The 13,727-nt window shown below is 46.4% G+C and overlaps 1 protein-coding gene across 34 annotated transcripts in view; it reads right to left on the bottom strand.

The window, feature by feature from the left end:
- The window catches only part of Epb41l3 (erythrocyte membrane protein band 4.1 like 3), a 229,227-nt gene that overhangs the window by 21,856 nt on the left and 193,644 nt on the right, over positions 1–13,727 (bottom strand). For 17 of the 34 annotated variants that reach the window (XM_063231935.1, XM_063231919.1, XM_063231930.1 and 14 more), the window contains exons 9-13: positions 12,951–13,103; positions 8,898–8,995; positions 7,969–8,144; positions 4,191–4,411; positions 501–1,061 (exon numbers count right to left, since the gene is read on the bottom strand). In XM_063231935.1, the coding sequence (XP_063088005.1) occupies positions 501–1,061; positions 4,191–4,411; positions 7,969–8,144; positions 8,898–8,995; positions 12,951–13,103 (1,209 nt within the window). The remainder of the gene's footprint in view (positions 1–500; positions 1,062–4,190; positions 4,412–7,968; positions 8,145–8,897; positions 8,996–12,950; positions 13,104–13,727) is intronic. The other 17 variants (XM_063231948.1, XM_063231938.1, XM_063231937.1 and 14 more) reach the window with 3 other exon arrangements.

Raw genomic sequence — 13,727 nt, forward strand, 5'->3', positions numbered from 1 at the left:
GCTGCACCTCACTGAGGAGTGGGGACAGGGACTATCACAGGGGGCTGTTGGGGGCTCAGGGTCTCCAGGGCGGAGTCACACTTGCATCTGGGCAAACGATCAGGGCTTGGACACTTCCCCTCTGGCCCAAGTGTTTGCTCGCTTTGCTTCCATCTGACTTCAGCTGGAAGCTCCTCCCTGTATTTTAGTGGATGACCCTCAGCCTGATCATACACAGAACTACTGGGCTGACATTGAGCTCAGGACGAGTCGAGTCCTTCACCCCACAAAGAACTCAACGGGGTGAAGGAGGATTCAAGGTCGGCCTCCGACGGCGACGTCCACATGGTGTTGTGCCTAACCCTGGGCCCGGTCGGATCCCCGCCACACACAACCTCACATGTTGGCACAGACATAAATGAGGCTCTGAAAGTAGGACCACCATGGCAACAGCCAGCTAACACTGTCGGGACTGAAGCACGGAACACGCAGGGGAGAGTGTTCTATGCCGAGGTACACACCTCTTCCTCTGAACTGTCACTCGGGTCATTGTCTAGGGAGGCGCTCAAGGAGGCCGCCTTGGGCTCCAGGTAGCAGAGGCACAGAGCCAGAGGGAAGGAGAGAGTGAGGGCGTAGGGCACTGAGAAGGAGGCGGAGAGCAGGAAGAAGAAGATGAAGAGGAAGCAGGGCACGAGGGAGGGAGAGCGGATCGGGAGGTAATGCTGCAGGCTCTGGGGCAGGAGGTTGGTCTCGGACAGGTTGGGGAAGGAGAGGTACCCGTCGTCATCGAGCAGCGACGGGAAGCACTCCGGGAGCTGCAGGGAGAAGGAGAACAGGGTGGCGCCCTTGCTGGCCGGCGGCCGGAAGTGGAAGACCACATCTGGGTCCCCCAGGCACGCCTTGGCTTGGCCCTGGGCATCCGCCATGGGCTCATTGGGCGCAGGCTCTGCTCGGGGCGCCTCGCAGCCTGGTGCTTTGGGGTCCTTCTCCTTATACCTCCTGCGGAGCTCTGGGGGGGATGCAAGATCGGGATGGGCGGATGGGGGTGACAAGGGACATGAGTCAGTGCCAAGCCCGGGAGGCTGAAGTGAGAAGAGAGAGAGAGAGAGACAGGAAGCAGCAAACAGAGGTGCAAAAGGACAAAAAGAAAACTGCAATTAGTTAACTTTCTTACGGGTATCGATACCAAAATTATAAAACAAGAAAGTTCAGCACTAGGTAGCTCGTGAATTTTAAAGGCGTCAAGGTGCAAGCCAGGGCCCTTCGGGAGGTCTCAGTTCTCCCGAGATGAGAGGGTCTCACACAGGGTGAAGGCATTCTTGGGCAACCCCAATGCCCATGTGTTTCCCAAGATCAAAAACTTCGCTTTAGACCCACACGGCTAGAAAGCTTTAGGGTTCATCAAGCAAACGCAACTCTCTCATAAATGAAAATCAAGACTTTAAATAACATTCTCCCGATCTCTGGGTAATAGATCTGTTATAACACTCCACCCAGCTTAAAACGCAAATCAAATCCAACCCAAATATTAATTAATTTAAAGAGAATTCCAGCACTGTTCTTTTCCTTGGTTGGTCAGTCACATCTAGGAAAGGTGGGTTTTCAAATCACGTTTCTGGCCTCACTCCTATTGGATACACAAGCACAACAGAGAGAAGCAGAATGCGAGTTTTGGAACTCAGGTTCCCACTCAAACTTTTCTTTCATCGCCTTCATCTAAGATGTAAGAGGACCATCAACCACACTAACTAGCAAAAAGAATGTGTTTTCTGCTAACATTGGTTGTGTGTGTTTTAGCAACTATTGTTTGTACCAGACCAATAATAGGAAGATACAATTTTCCAGGCTTCTGATTTTTCTTGACAGTGAAAGGGCACATTGATTCCTCTGCTTTTGCCCGACAGCACCCTGGTGAACTCGAGACGAACCTAGTTCTGTTCTCAGGGCACCTGATGGTCTCTTTGTCCAGAGCTGGTTTCCCCTGCAGTCAGCGAAGGGGCTGCTGGCCTGCAGGACCTGGGCCAAGGCCAGGCCTGGCGAGTTCAAGACTGGGGTGCAGAGCCTCAGGATAATTACACTTCTGCTGCTGCCTGTGGGTGTGTCGAACCATGTGCCTCTGTGCATGCTTGTGTGTGTGTGTGTGTGTGTGTGTGTGTGTGTGTGTGTGTTGCCTAGCAACCCGATGGCATGGAAACTGCCCAGGCTGATTGGTGATGGTTATCTAGTACTGACTGGGAGGGAAGTGGTCATAGAGCAACAGAGGGAAAGGAAACGCACACGTAAAGTTACGCGTGCGGTGTGAGGGAGAGGGCGGGCCAATGAGAGTACATTGAGGATACACCAGGGCTCTTCTCCCTCACACTCACCACTGAATCCTAAACAGCATCGCACAGCTCAGTGTGTCACAGGCCACCTTCTGGGAGGTGACGGCTGGCCTCTGGATGCCTCGACCTGGGGAATTGTTGGTGGAAAAGGTTCCTCCTCAGGAAGCCTGGGGACCCTCTCTTCCTCACTATCTTCAGTAATGCATCTTAATTTTGGTTAAAAAAAAAAAGCAAGCACCCTTGGTGTTAACTTTCTGAAGATGGAAAAGAATAAAATTAACATTTACACTTCTGTGCTACTTGTTACAGCGCTTTTTAAAAGTCAGCTTGGCATCGGGCTGATAAACAGATGGCACCCACTGAGCGCGGGACCCTGGCCGAAGCCCCTGGGACCAGGCTCAGGGCCAGCTTCTCCTCCTCCGACACCGAGGGGGCCCTGCGCCCTGCCTTTTTGTTTTCCCTTGGTATCAGAGAGAGGACATGTGAGTGTTCCCTGTCACCATCACACGGTGGCCTTCTCAATCACATAAAGGAGCTGGCCCTGGCTCTCTCTGGGGAGCAAACTAACGATCATTCACATTTGTGTGTCACTTAATTATATTTACACAGCCGCATGAATCATCTGTTGGTGTGGGCAGCATCCCAAATTCTGTGACAACTGCGCATCAGACTCGTATTTGCATTTCTGGAGCGCTGTTTTCTTTTCACGACCCAGTTAAAACCTGCCTTTAGCTGGACTGAATCGAAGAGGGGAGATGAGAAATTCAGAGCAAAGCACATGTGGACAGCAAGCAATCCAAATATTCCTGCCATCACCTCCTGCCCGAGCTCCTGTTTGGCAAGTAAAGGACCTCTCTCCAAAAAAGCAAACATTAAAAGGATCATGAATGGAGCTATTTCGAATATTGTAACTATGAAAGTTATTTGTTAATCCACCCTATTAAGGTGCTGAGTTAAATGCTTAGTGGAGTAAATATTTTACTATGGAAGTCCAAGTGGTGATTTTCTACCACATACACGTATATTTCAAGAGCCCACATGAAAAAGACCACTTAGGAGTCAATAGTTCTCCCGTTTTAGAATTAGCTGGTAGTTTACATGAGAACTGTTACACTTCTGCATCTCTGCACCCTGCATTATTCAGGACGGCACTGGCTGCCCATTATCATCATCTATAAACCTCTCAAATGTCGACTTTTAAATTGTTTTTCTAAAATGCTGCTTTATGCTGGTGGACACACAAAAACAAAGCTGATGTTTAAAAATAATGTCTAAGAAGAAATTTAGTTTTGTGGGAAACAATGTCACAAAATGGGGTGGGAAAAAAAAAAACCCTGGAGAAACTGCTACAAGGGTACTTTCGTTTTCCCCCAAAGCTACTTTTGCCTTTCACTGCCTCCCTGTGCTTGAGCAACCCTTCAAAACACAGCCATTCGCTCCTTTGCTGATGAGATGACAGAGCCAAGGAGGGCGATGCACGGGCCACGGACCCTCAGCAGGCTCACAGCAGAACAACGGTGGGCGATCACCCTACGGCTAGAAAAACACACTGCACTCACTAGGAGACTGAGGCCAGAAACACAGAAAACAGCTTTGGCGAACTTGTTTTGCAAACCCAACCAAAAGCATGGGTTACACACCCCACGCATCTTAAAGATACATCCGCAGGCCAGCTGTTGAAAGTCTTATGTAGCACATCTCTTATTAAAACCAAAACGTTTCAAAGTTAAGCAGCAGCCCTCAGAGCTAAAACGCCGAGGTGGGAATCGTCCTTGCAAAACTGCCATGAGAGCGCCTCGCGCTGAACACAGGAAACTCCCCGTACCCACACAGCCTCGGAACTCCTGCGCCAGCCAGCCAGCCGCGCTGCCAGCCAGGGGGCTGTACCTTTCCCTCGTGCCGGGTCACGGAGACAGGCGTGGCCTCCTCGGCCTTCCTCCGTCTGTCCTCTTCCTCGTCACGCTCCTCCTCGGCCTTTTTCTCCGGAGTCACAGTGGTGATCAAGTTGCTCTGAGAGATGCCCTTTGTTGTGGCGTACTGGCCAGTACCAACCTCTGCAGCAGACATAGAATCCTTCATGTATATCTCATGGTTTTCATTCACTGATGCTAAAAGCAAATACAATCGGAGAAACATGATCTGAAATAGTGAAGTCAGAAGACACAGCAACAATATCACGGTCCCATTACTGGGTTAAAAACGAAACAAAAGGAAAACAGCACTGCAAAATAAAGGGTTTCTCTTATAAAAAGAAAAGACCGATCTGCTGGGCAGAGGACTCTTCCCCGGAAGCAACACCATAGGCTTGCCTTTTGGTTGTGTGGATGTCAGTGTTGTTAAGGACTGAAGTGCTCAGGTCTCAGAGCGCTGGTGTGTGTGTGGGTGTGGATGTGAGGGTGTGAGAGGGCGGACGCTGGATTCGCTCCAGGAGGTCCTGGCCTGGGCACCAGCTCCCCTTCCTGGCAAGTCTCACAGCACAGAGCAGCCCTTGCAGGAGACAACGGACAGGTCTTTGGAAGTGCTATTGATCAAGAAGCACTGAATCACAGATAGTTTCGTTATTCTTTTTTAATGTTAAAAGTCAACCACTTCTGCAGCATGGAAGCCCTAAGGCTAATAATAAAAGTTAACCACAAGGGGAGAGGCTGTAATGTTCGCACAGCAATCCCATTCAACTGCAGTACAGCAGGGTTTTAGCATCTTTGCTGTTTTAAACAGGCCGCTGTGATGAGACGCATATACATCTGTGCACTTCATTAGCATTTTGGGAAAACAAGGCAAATATTAATAAATGAAATTCACGCAAATGCACAACATGCAAACATCAGAGATATAAGGTACAGACTTCCGTTCCAGCTAAAATGTCTTAGTGAAAGACACACTTAATTCAGTTAAATTTTAAAATCCAGTACTCATTATTTTAGGGTTTGGATATCAGAAAAATTATTAAGATGCATAAATGCAGCTTTATAAACACGCAGCAACTAGTTGCAGACAAAATATGATCTGAATTCCTATTTTTAGAAAAAATTTTTTTTTGTCTTTTTGAGACAAGGTGTCACTATGTAGCTCAGGCTGGCCTTGAACACACCGTGATCCTCCTGCCTCAGCCTCCCGCATGCTAGGATTACAGGGGTATGCCACCATACCTGGCCTATTTTAGGAATTTTAAGAGAGAAATAAAAGGAAGGATTTGGAAATAAAATCCTTCTCAAAATCCTTTTAACAGTTAAACTACTCTTCTAAAATACCTTCACTAAGATATTTCGTATCTTTTCATAATGATGAAAAGCTCAAGGGATAGCTTTGGCTGTTTACATAAGATGCAACTGTGCAAAAAGCAAGCTAAGTGCCAGCATGCGACCTTGTGCCCAGCAAAGCGGCAGCAGGAAAGGCACTGGGTCTGGCAGACCGCAAATTGTTAGGCAACACATGCCACACCAGGTCGGGGCAGGGAGCAAGAGGCACACGGCATTAGTACCCTGACTTCACCATCGTCTTCTGTCTTCTCAGTGGACACTGGCACACAAAAGGTCAGGAGGAAAAACATTCACGACCCGCGTGTCCCCCAGGCAGAGCGGACGGCACAGGGCAAGTGAGGAGTATTCTACCAAAGTAGCTCACACACTGACTCGGGAGGGACAAACAGTTAACGGAGGTTCTTTAAAGGAGGGAAACGGGGTATAAGGAAAGCTGTGTGATGCAGCTGGCTCAGTGATGAACGCAGCTTCAGTCTGATACATACAGGATTTCAGAGAGCTGGCAAACTTTGGTACGCAGGACATTTTAGGAGACACAATGACATTGCATTGCCGGGGTACCCACAAGGGATTGTTTTAGGGGCCCTGTGGGTACCTCATAAAAATGGTGTAGTATTTGCCGATCACCCAAATGCACTTATTTATTATGTTTGTTTATGGAATCGAACCCAGGGCCTTTGCACTGAGCTGCGCCCTCACAGTCCCTTTCTTCTCTTCCTTCCTCTTCCTCCTGCACCACTTTTTCTTATTTCACCTTCTCCTCCTCCTCCTCTTTCTTGCTGAGAATGTATCTCTGAAATTTGGGGACACAGCCTCACCAGGTCGCTCGGCTGCCTAGGCTCCCACCTCCGCCTCCTGGCTGGTCTCCAGCTAACTTGATATCGTCTTAGATTACTTACAGCACCTACCACAATGTAAACAGTATGCAAGTTGCTCTCATACTGTATGGGTTAGGTAATAATGCCAAGGAAAAGACTGCATGTCTGGTATAGATGCAATTTTTAAAAGGAAGTTTCAGTCTGTAATTGGTGAAATTAGCAGATGTGAAACCCAGGGAATCAGCAGGCCAATTGTAATTAATGCTTTAGGCCAGCTAAGAGAAGCCTATAACTACTCATCTGATTACTGGGATATTTATGATTAAATATGGGTATTTATGATTTACATGTGGGCGATCAGCAAGGTAGCCTTCCTCCCATTTTACAGTTGACTAAACTGAGGCCTAGAGAGTTGAAATCATTTTCTCACCAAGACCAGACATAAGAATCAGGATCTGTACTGTGCATGTTCAGTGCTAGCAGAGACTATTCCCATCCCGGGGTTAATAACGTGAGACAGCACTAATAACCCAGTGACAGTGTCTTCTACCAGTATTTGGATTGGTAAATACTATGCTTTTAATCAGAGGGCTCAAGGGGAACCGGGATTGTTTTAGGGCCCCTGTGGATACCTCATAAAAATGGCCACACCCGACTAACCCCCACTAACCACCTTGGAGTAGGGTGAGGGTGGGGGACCACAGCTCTGTAAGGAGCAGCTACAAAAGCAGAGAGTGAGACACAGACAGACCAACCCAGGCACTTGTGATTTTTACTTATTTTTGTGTGATTTTTCTCACTGATTGAAATCACACACACACCAGAGACAACTTCTTTTTTGTGGGGGTACTGGGGATTAAACTCACAACTTGTGCTTGCCAGGCAGGGGCTTACACTGCTGAGCTAAATCCCTGGCCAGTGTATCACAGACTTCTAACTCTTTGTGTGCACAGGATTAGTCTTCAGTAAAACAATAGATCTGTAACTGCTCTGAGCTGGAAGACATTAGCTTGGCCAGCACTTGGTCCCAAGGGTCTCCACCGTCCATAGGCCTCAGACCCAAAGTGCACGTTCACCTGCCCCTGCCCTGCAATGCAGAGCTCAGAGGAGCACCCACCCTCCCCGGCCAGCAAAGATCCTTTCTGCTGCGTACCAGCAGCTGGATGGCAATGGCCACGCTTTATTCCTGAACTGTTTTTAGTAACAGGGATAAACTCGACTTAGCACTTTCTTCCTGAGGCCAACAGGCTGCGACAAACCTGCTAATCATTTAAGATCTACCGGGCCCAAGAGCCTGGTTGTTTACAGGAGATATGATTTCTACACATAGTAGCATGAGAGCGCTTTCTCCAAACTCCGAGCTCGCACAGCTCCCGAAAGCTGCACCCCATACTCCACTGATGGCCTGCCACACACAGGCAGACACAACATTGACAGAGGCATTTTTTTTTAAGAGTTGGGGGCCTTAAAAACCTGCCACCCATCCAAGATCCATGGCTGCTTTTCGTTCCCATTACCCACAAGGTGTGTGTGTAGCGAAGCTTGAGGGCTTTCGCGGCCCTCTGTGCACCCATCGGGGACACCCACCTCCATCCAAGCTTCGTGACATGGTGTAGCGTTTGCTGGACGAGCGCTCGAAGTAGGGCGCCGGGCGGTCTATCAGCGCGCTGGCTCTCCTGGTCTGCGCCTGCGTCCGGCCGCTGTACCGGAACTTGGAGCCCAAGGTGAGGAATTTCTTTGGCGGTGCTTCTGGGAGTAATAGTCTAGAGATATTCAAGAAAGGCACCAACAACATTAAATGTGCAGGAGGCTTCTTAACTTTTTACTGTGTTTTGGATGATGAAAGTTTGACATGCAACTTGTAGGTTAAGTGAATCTGGTTTTGTAAGAAAAAAGTATAAATTCACAAAGTACACACCAACTAGGGGGAATACAGAGAGTGGATGTAAGTAACATTGGGTTTGGCCGGGACTAGGCACACTTCAACGTTCATGCACGTGAAGGGTCCAGGGCTCCATGGGCCCAGAGAGTAATTAAGTAAGAATGAGGGAAGAGGACGGATAATTTGTTGTTTTACAGGCCTCACACAGATCACCCTGGTACAGTATGTGGGTGAGAGCCTGCAATGTTGAGGAATTCCTGAAATAGGAAGGAATGGATGAAGGGGATGCTTCCTAAAAATCCAGAAAATATACTGAGGTCAATAAAGAAATAAGAGGAGCAAGGTAGCTAAGACAAAGGCAGTTCTTCAAATTTATTTATTTATTGGTACTGGGGATCGAACGCACGACCTTATGCAGGCCAGACAGCGCTTGTGCCGCTGAGCTAAATCCCCAGCCCAAGCTCTTCAAATTTAATCAGAAATTCTTCGAGGATTTTTATCAAGCAGTCTAGTGCCGTGACCTTGAGAGACTAGAAAGGGCACATTCCCACATTTGTCCTCCCAACAACCTTTCCCACATATGTGACTGCAATCTCCCAGTTCCTCCTGCTGGGGAGAAATGATCTTTACTTACCTGAAAAACGTGTGATGTTCCACACACACTTTCCACAAACGCTTAGCGGCCCGATGGTTTGGCAGCTTAAATCCAATGGTGCTTTCAAATTGTTCAAACTGAAATAGAAAAAAAACAGATTGAAGAGTCAAGTCTAGAATTACAAATAACAGAAGCTCTGTGAATAATTTTCAGAATCATGCCACCCACAAATGTTTCTTTACTTATTAAATCGTCATATGCAGAATTCACATTACACATATTTGTCCATTAAAAAATAATCCTTTATATTTAAGTCTTTAAAATGCTCCAAGTATAAACGCTACACATGGATTAAAAGTCTTTTGCACAAGTATGAATCTTAGGAAAACTGAACACCCAACACAAGAAACACACAGGATTCCCTGGGCTGACGTCATTTCTAAGTCTCACTTTCATGGTGTCGTAATGACATAATGACTTCACAGAAAGGAGTCCACAGAAAGGAACAAAATGTTTGCAAGTCTAAAGCATACTTAGAAATTACATTTTCTTTTAGTATCTGAGACATGCTCACAGCAGGGTCCCGAGATGACACGCTGGTGATATATATATATAATATATAAAATATATTAATATTTATATATAAAATATATTGATATATTAAATAAAAAATATATAATATATAATTTTTTTCTCTAGGTATTTAATGTCGATGTCATATATGGCTGATATCATTTGTATATTCCTCTTTGTTAAGGTCCCGTCTCTGTAGTGTTAAACATAAGATCAAAGACTAGGAGGAGACATTGTCATATTTTGCAGCCTGTGTGTTTATTTTCAGATGATACTGTCAGTTATTTGATTTTTCGTGATGAGACAGCCTATCTGATTTCTCTGCAGGCATTTAATTTTATTACCAGGAATGCAGAAGTAAGTTTTCAGTTTCTGTAGACAGGACCCAGCGGGCCACCAGAGGGCAATAACCTTAAAGAGTAACAGCGCACCCCAAAGAGCTCAACACACCAGTGGACAGAACCAGCAGCGAAGCCAAGCTGTGTGGCAAAGGACCACGGCTCGGGAGGCAGTCTCACGCCTCCCCCGATTCTCACTTCCACTGACTAGGGCTGGTGGGACCGGGAAATGCACGCTACATTGCTCAAATGGCAGCATCTTCCCCAATTTCTTATTCTCTGGACATACATATGGAGAGGCGACTGCAAAAACTGCTCCTGCCCAAGGGACTGAGTCCAGCCAGGAGCACTGCGGTGCTGTAAGCTACCACGCACCCACTTACACAGCCGGCATCTCCTGCTGGGGGAGACAAGGGGCCCACTGTTTTCTGCTGCAAGAGGCCCAGAAGAGCCTGCCTCACCCTAGTCCACCCTTTTTGCTTTTAATTCTGCAAAATTTTTATTGATGCAAAATGACCAGCACAGCTATTTGGAATACAGTGCAACATTTCACATATATATGAAATGTGCAACCATCAGATCAAAGAAACTGGCCTACCCGCTACCCAAACCTCCATCACTGGTTATGGAAACATTCAAAATCCTCCCTACTAGGCATCGTGAAATATACGACGGATTGCCGTCAACCCCAGTTCCCCTGCCAGCTACAGAACATTCCCCGTCAGTCCTCCCACCCGGCTGCCTCCCTGCCCCTGCTAACCATGTTCTTCTCTCCATCGCTTCTCCTCTTCCCAGCCTCTGCACCCTAACTCCTCTCTTCCTTCTCAGAGAGGCTCTCTAAGGCGAGAGCTGTTTGCTATCAGTTGCTGCACAAGAATCCACCTAGATCCCGGGCTTCCGGAAGGCTCCACTCTCTGTGCTTTGTAGCTATCTGTTCCCTTCAACCTCTTCAGAGCCAGTGGGCCACTGCTAATTCCTTCTCAGCTCATGGTGTAACAGTGGTGGAGGTGCTGGGGGGCACTGCCTTTCTTTGATCCAGCTTCTGCTAGGACAGAGCCTCACCTATCCCTCACATCGAGCTTCAGGAATGGGGCGTCTTCCCCACAATGCCTCTGGCAGGTGCTATTAACAGCTTCCCAAGCTCTCAGGTGTCATCCAGGACCCCACTGTGAGCGTGTCTCAGTTTGTATTCTGTTCTGTAACACCGGACACTGCCAGGCCCTTGCCCTGAACCTTGTCTGTCATCTGACATTCTCTGTCTGTCCCTTTTGTTCTTTCTCTAGTTTTTAAAATTTCCTTCTGTTTCTCTTTTGCCTGCTCCTCTTTTATATAATGGTGTCACCAGAATTTTTATCTTAGGGCCTCCTCTTGTTTTTGTTTTTAATTAGTTTTATGGTACATTTCAGATGTACATAATGATCATATTCATCACATGGAATTGGTACCTGTCACATGATATATTTTGATTCCTCTTTTTTTCCCAATCTACTCTCTTCAAGCCACCTTCCCCTCCCCATTTACAAAGTTTAGGGCCTCTTCTTTAGCTTCCCTTGCTTTTTGGATAGTGTCTAAGGCCTTGAACAAAATTTTGTCTACCATTTTTAAAGGTTTTGAGTCAGGACCTTAAACTGTAGAGTTGCCCAGCCTGGATTCAAACTTCCCATCCTCTTGCTTTAACCGCTCAGAGGGCTGGGACTGTAGGCATACACCACCATACCTGGCTTTCTGAAATTCACCTCTTTTTTTCCGTTGTCTAAGGTCAGCTCCACCAGTCAACTTTATTAGGATTCTCCTGGTCTCTCTGTCTTTTGAGGGATTCGGCTTGTCATGCTAGGGGGCCGGCTCTTCCACTGACGAAGAGCCCAGTCCTGCTAAGCTCTTCCCTTCATCCTGTCTCCATGACCCGCTGGTTCTCCTGGAAAGCGCCCCTCTTCCACCTGCTCCCTCCATTCCAGCTCTGCCCTCTGCCCTGGTTGGTTCTAGGTCTATCACTTTACACCACTAAGAAGTCACATTTCCCATGTGTGTCCTATCCTGACACAACCCCTGCCTTGGCTCCCCGTTGAGTCTTTCTCCAACCTTCCTTTTTAGCCTCTGACACTGCAATCCTCATAGCATCTCATTGGCATCATGGTTCAGTTTTCCCTCGTACAAAAATCTTAAGAGGAAAAAGTTCATGTTCCCAATGCTCATGATAACCGGACACTAGTGCCCGTTTAATAAATGTTCAGTGAACTTACGTGTGTTACAAGCTTAGCACACAATATTTAGAAATATTTTAAAAACATTATAATTTCAGTTATTTACATAGAAAGCCTATAGATTATTTCGATTGTCAGAGACAAATATGACCTGCATTTATCATTATTGCTTGCTTTAGCTGGTTTTGAAAATCGCAGTTCCACCAAGGAACTCCGAGGGAGAGGTCGATACTGAAGCAGGAGATAATGTACCACACCAGAAAATGTTGAGAGTCATAAATGAGGTAGGATCCTTGGTTTTGCCCAGCTCCAGTAGACTATCACACCAATTAGAAATTGGAGGCACTTATTAAACAAATAAAGCAGATTACTACTGGTTCGGTGCAAACCACTAAGGAAGATGTAAATCTAAACTGATTATGGAGACTGCTTCCCAAAGAGTAAGAGTTCGGCAACAATTCTGATTTGTTATTAGCTTTTCTGATTAAAAAATGTAGGAATAAATGAATATATACTGGGCTGTAGACTATGTACATAATTCATACTCAGCATCCTTTATTCTTTTCTCCTTTGTACCCAGAACCACAGTATCACTAAGCCATGCACTTTAGGGTACAGCTAGGTTTGCAGGAAAAATTAAAAAGAGAATGGAGCCTCTAGAAACAGGATGCAAGGGAAGGGATTTATTCTTCACAGCTTGAAATATCCCAAAAATTATTTATGAATCTTGATTTCATATTGAGATATGTTTTTAAAACATCCTTTCAATTAATGCATACAGATGGGAAAAAAACTAGAACAACGTAATAAAACAGTGAACGTGTTATTTATTACTGTTTATTGAGCAAACTTACAACAAATTCTCCCAGGCATGTAGATGTAATTCACCGTCTCATAATGCTCAGAACTTATTAATTCATGTTTCTGTTCACTATTAAGGACCCTGCTTCCTAGTGTACATGCAAATGCAGTCTACTTACCTCCCCCGGCCGAATCTTAATGTAAAAATTGTTCCTTTTGTATGAAATCTTTAGAACCTTGGGCCAGGCAAATCTGTTTATCCGCAGGCGGTCACGATATATCAACAAACCGCTCGCACAAACTCCTAACATGATTTCTACTCCTTCGGAGTCCTAGAAAACAGCAGCAAGAGACAACACATCAGCTTCTCCTTTATTTCTGCTTTTCACTGGGCACAAGATTTAAATCACCTGACAGAACCTATCATTGACTGATTTAAATATGAAAAGCACTACAGCCTTTAAAAACATTACCACTAAAAAGCAGCTGTTTAACAACACTGTATTTCACTCTGGAGACTTGGTGGTGTTGAGTCTACTTGGATTTATGACACCAGCACTGTACACAGTGATGGTCCAGCGGATGACTGCGCTTAACCACCACATCAGCAGCAGCCACAGAGGCCAAGGACTGAGCGACAAGTACTGACCAATGGTCCTGCGTACAGGAGTGCTCACGCCTAGTGCAATGCACAGATGTCAATACAGATACATGCTGTGTATGTGCACAGTTGTGCTTTCGACAGACACTGGGCCATACGTAACTGGGACAGGCTTGAGTTCCTTGTCCATTTTGTCTTCTGATAGTCTGTCCCCATTAAATGCCCTTTCCACTGCAGTCAGGGTGAGAAGAACCTTGAAGGTGGCTTTGCATGAGGTCAAAGGCAGGCAGACTGCTCACCCTGTAAACCCACACCCTGTCTCTGGTGACACCAGTCATGCCCACGACGCTGTGCT

This window comes from Cavia porcellus, unplaced genomic scaffold (assembly GCF_034190915.1).
Source record: "Cavia porcellus strain 051 isolate PalLab524CR breed Dunkin Hartley unplaced genomic scaffold, mCavPor4.1 scaffold_20, whole genome shotgun sequence".
Taxonomy (NCBI): Eukaryota; Metazoa; Chordata; class Mammalia; order Rodentia; family Caviidae; genus Cavia; species Cavia porcellus.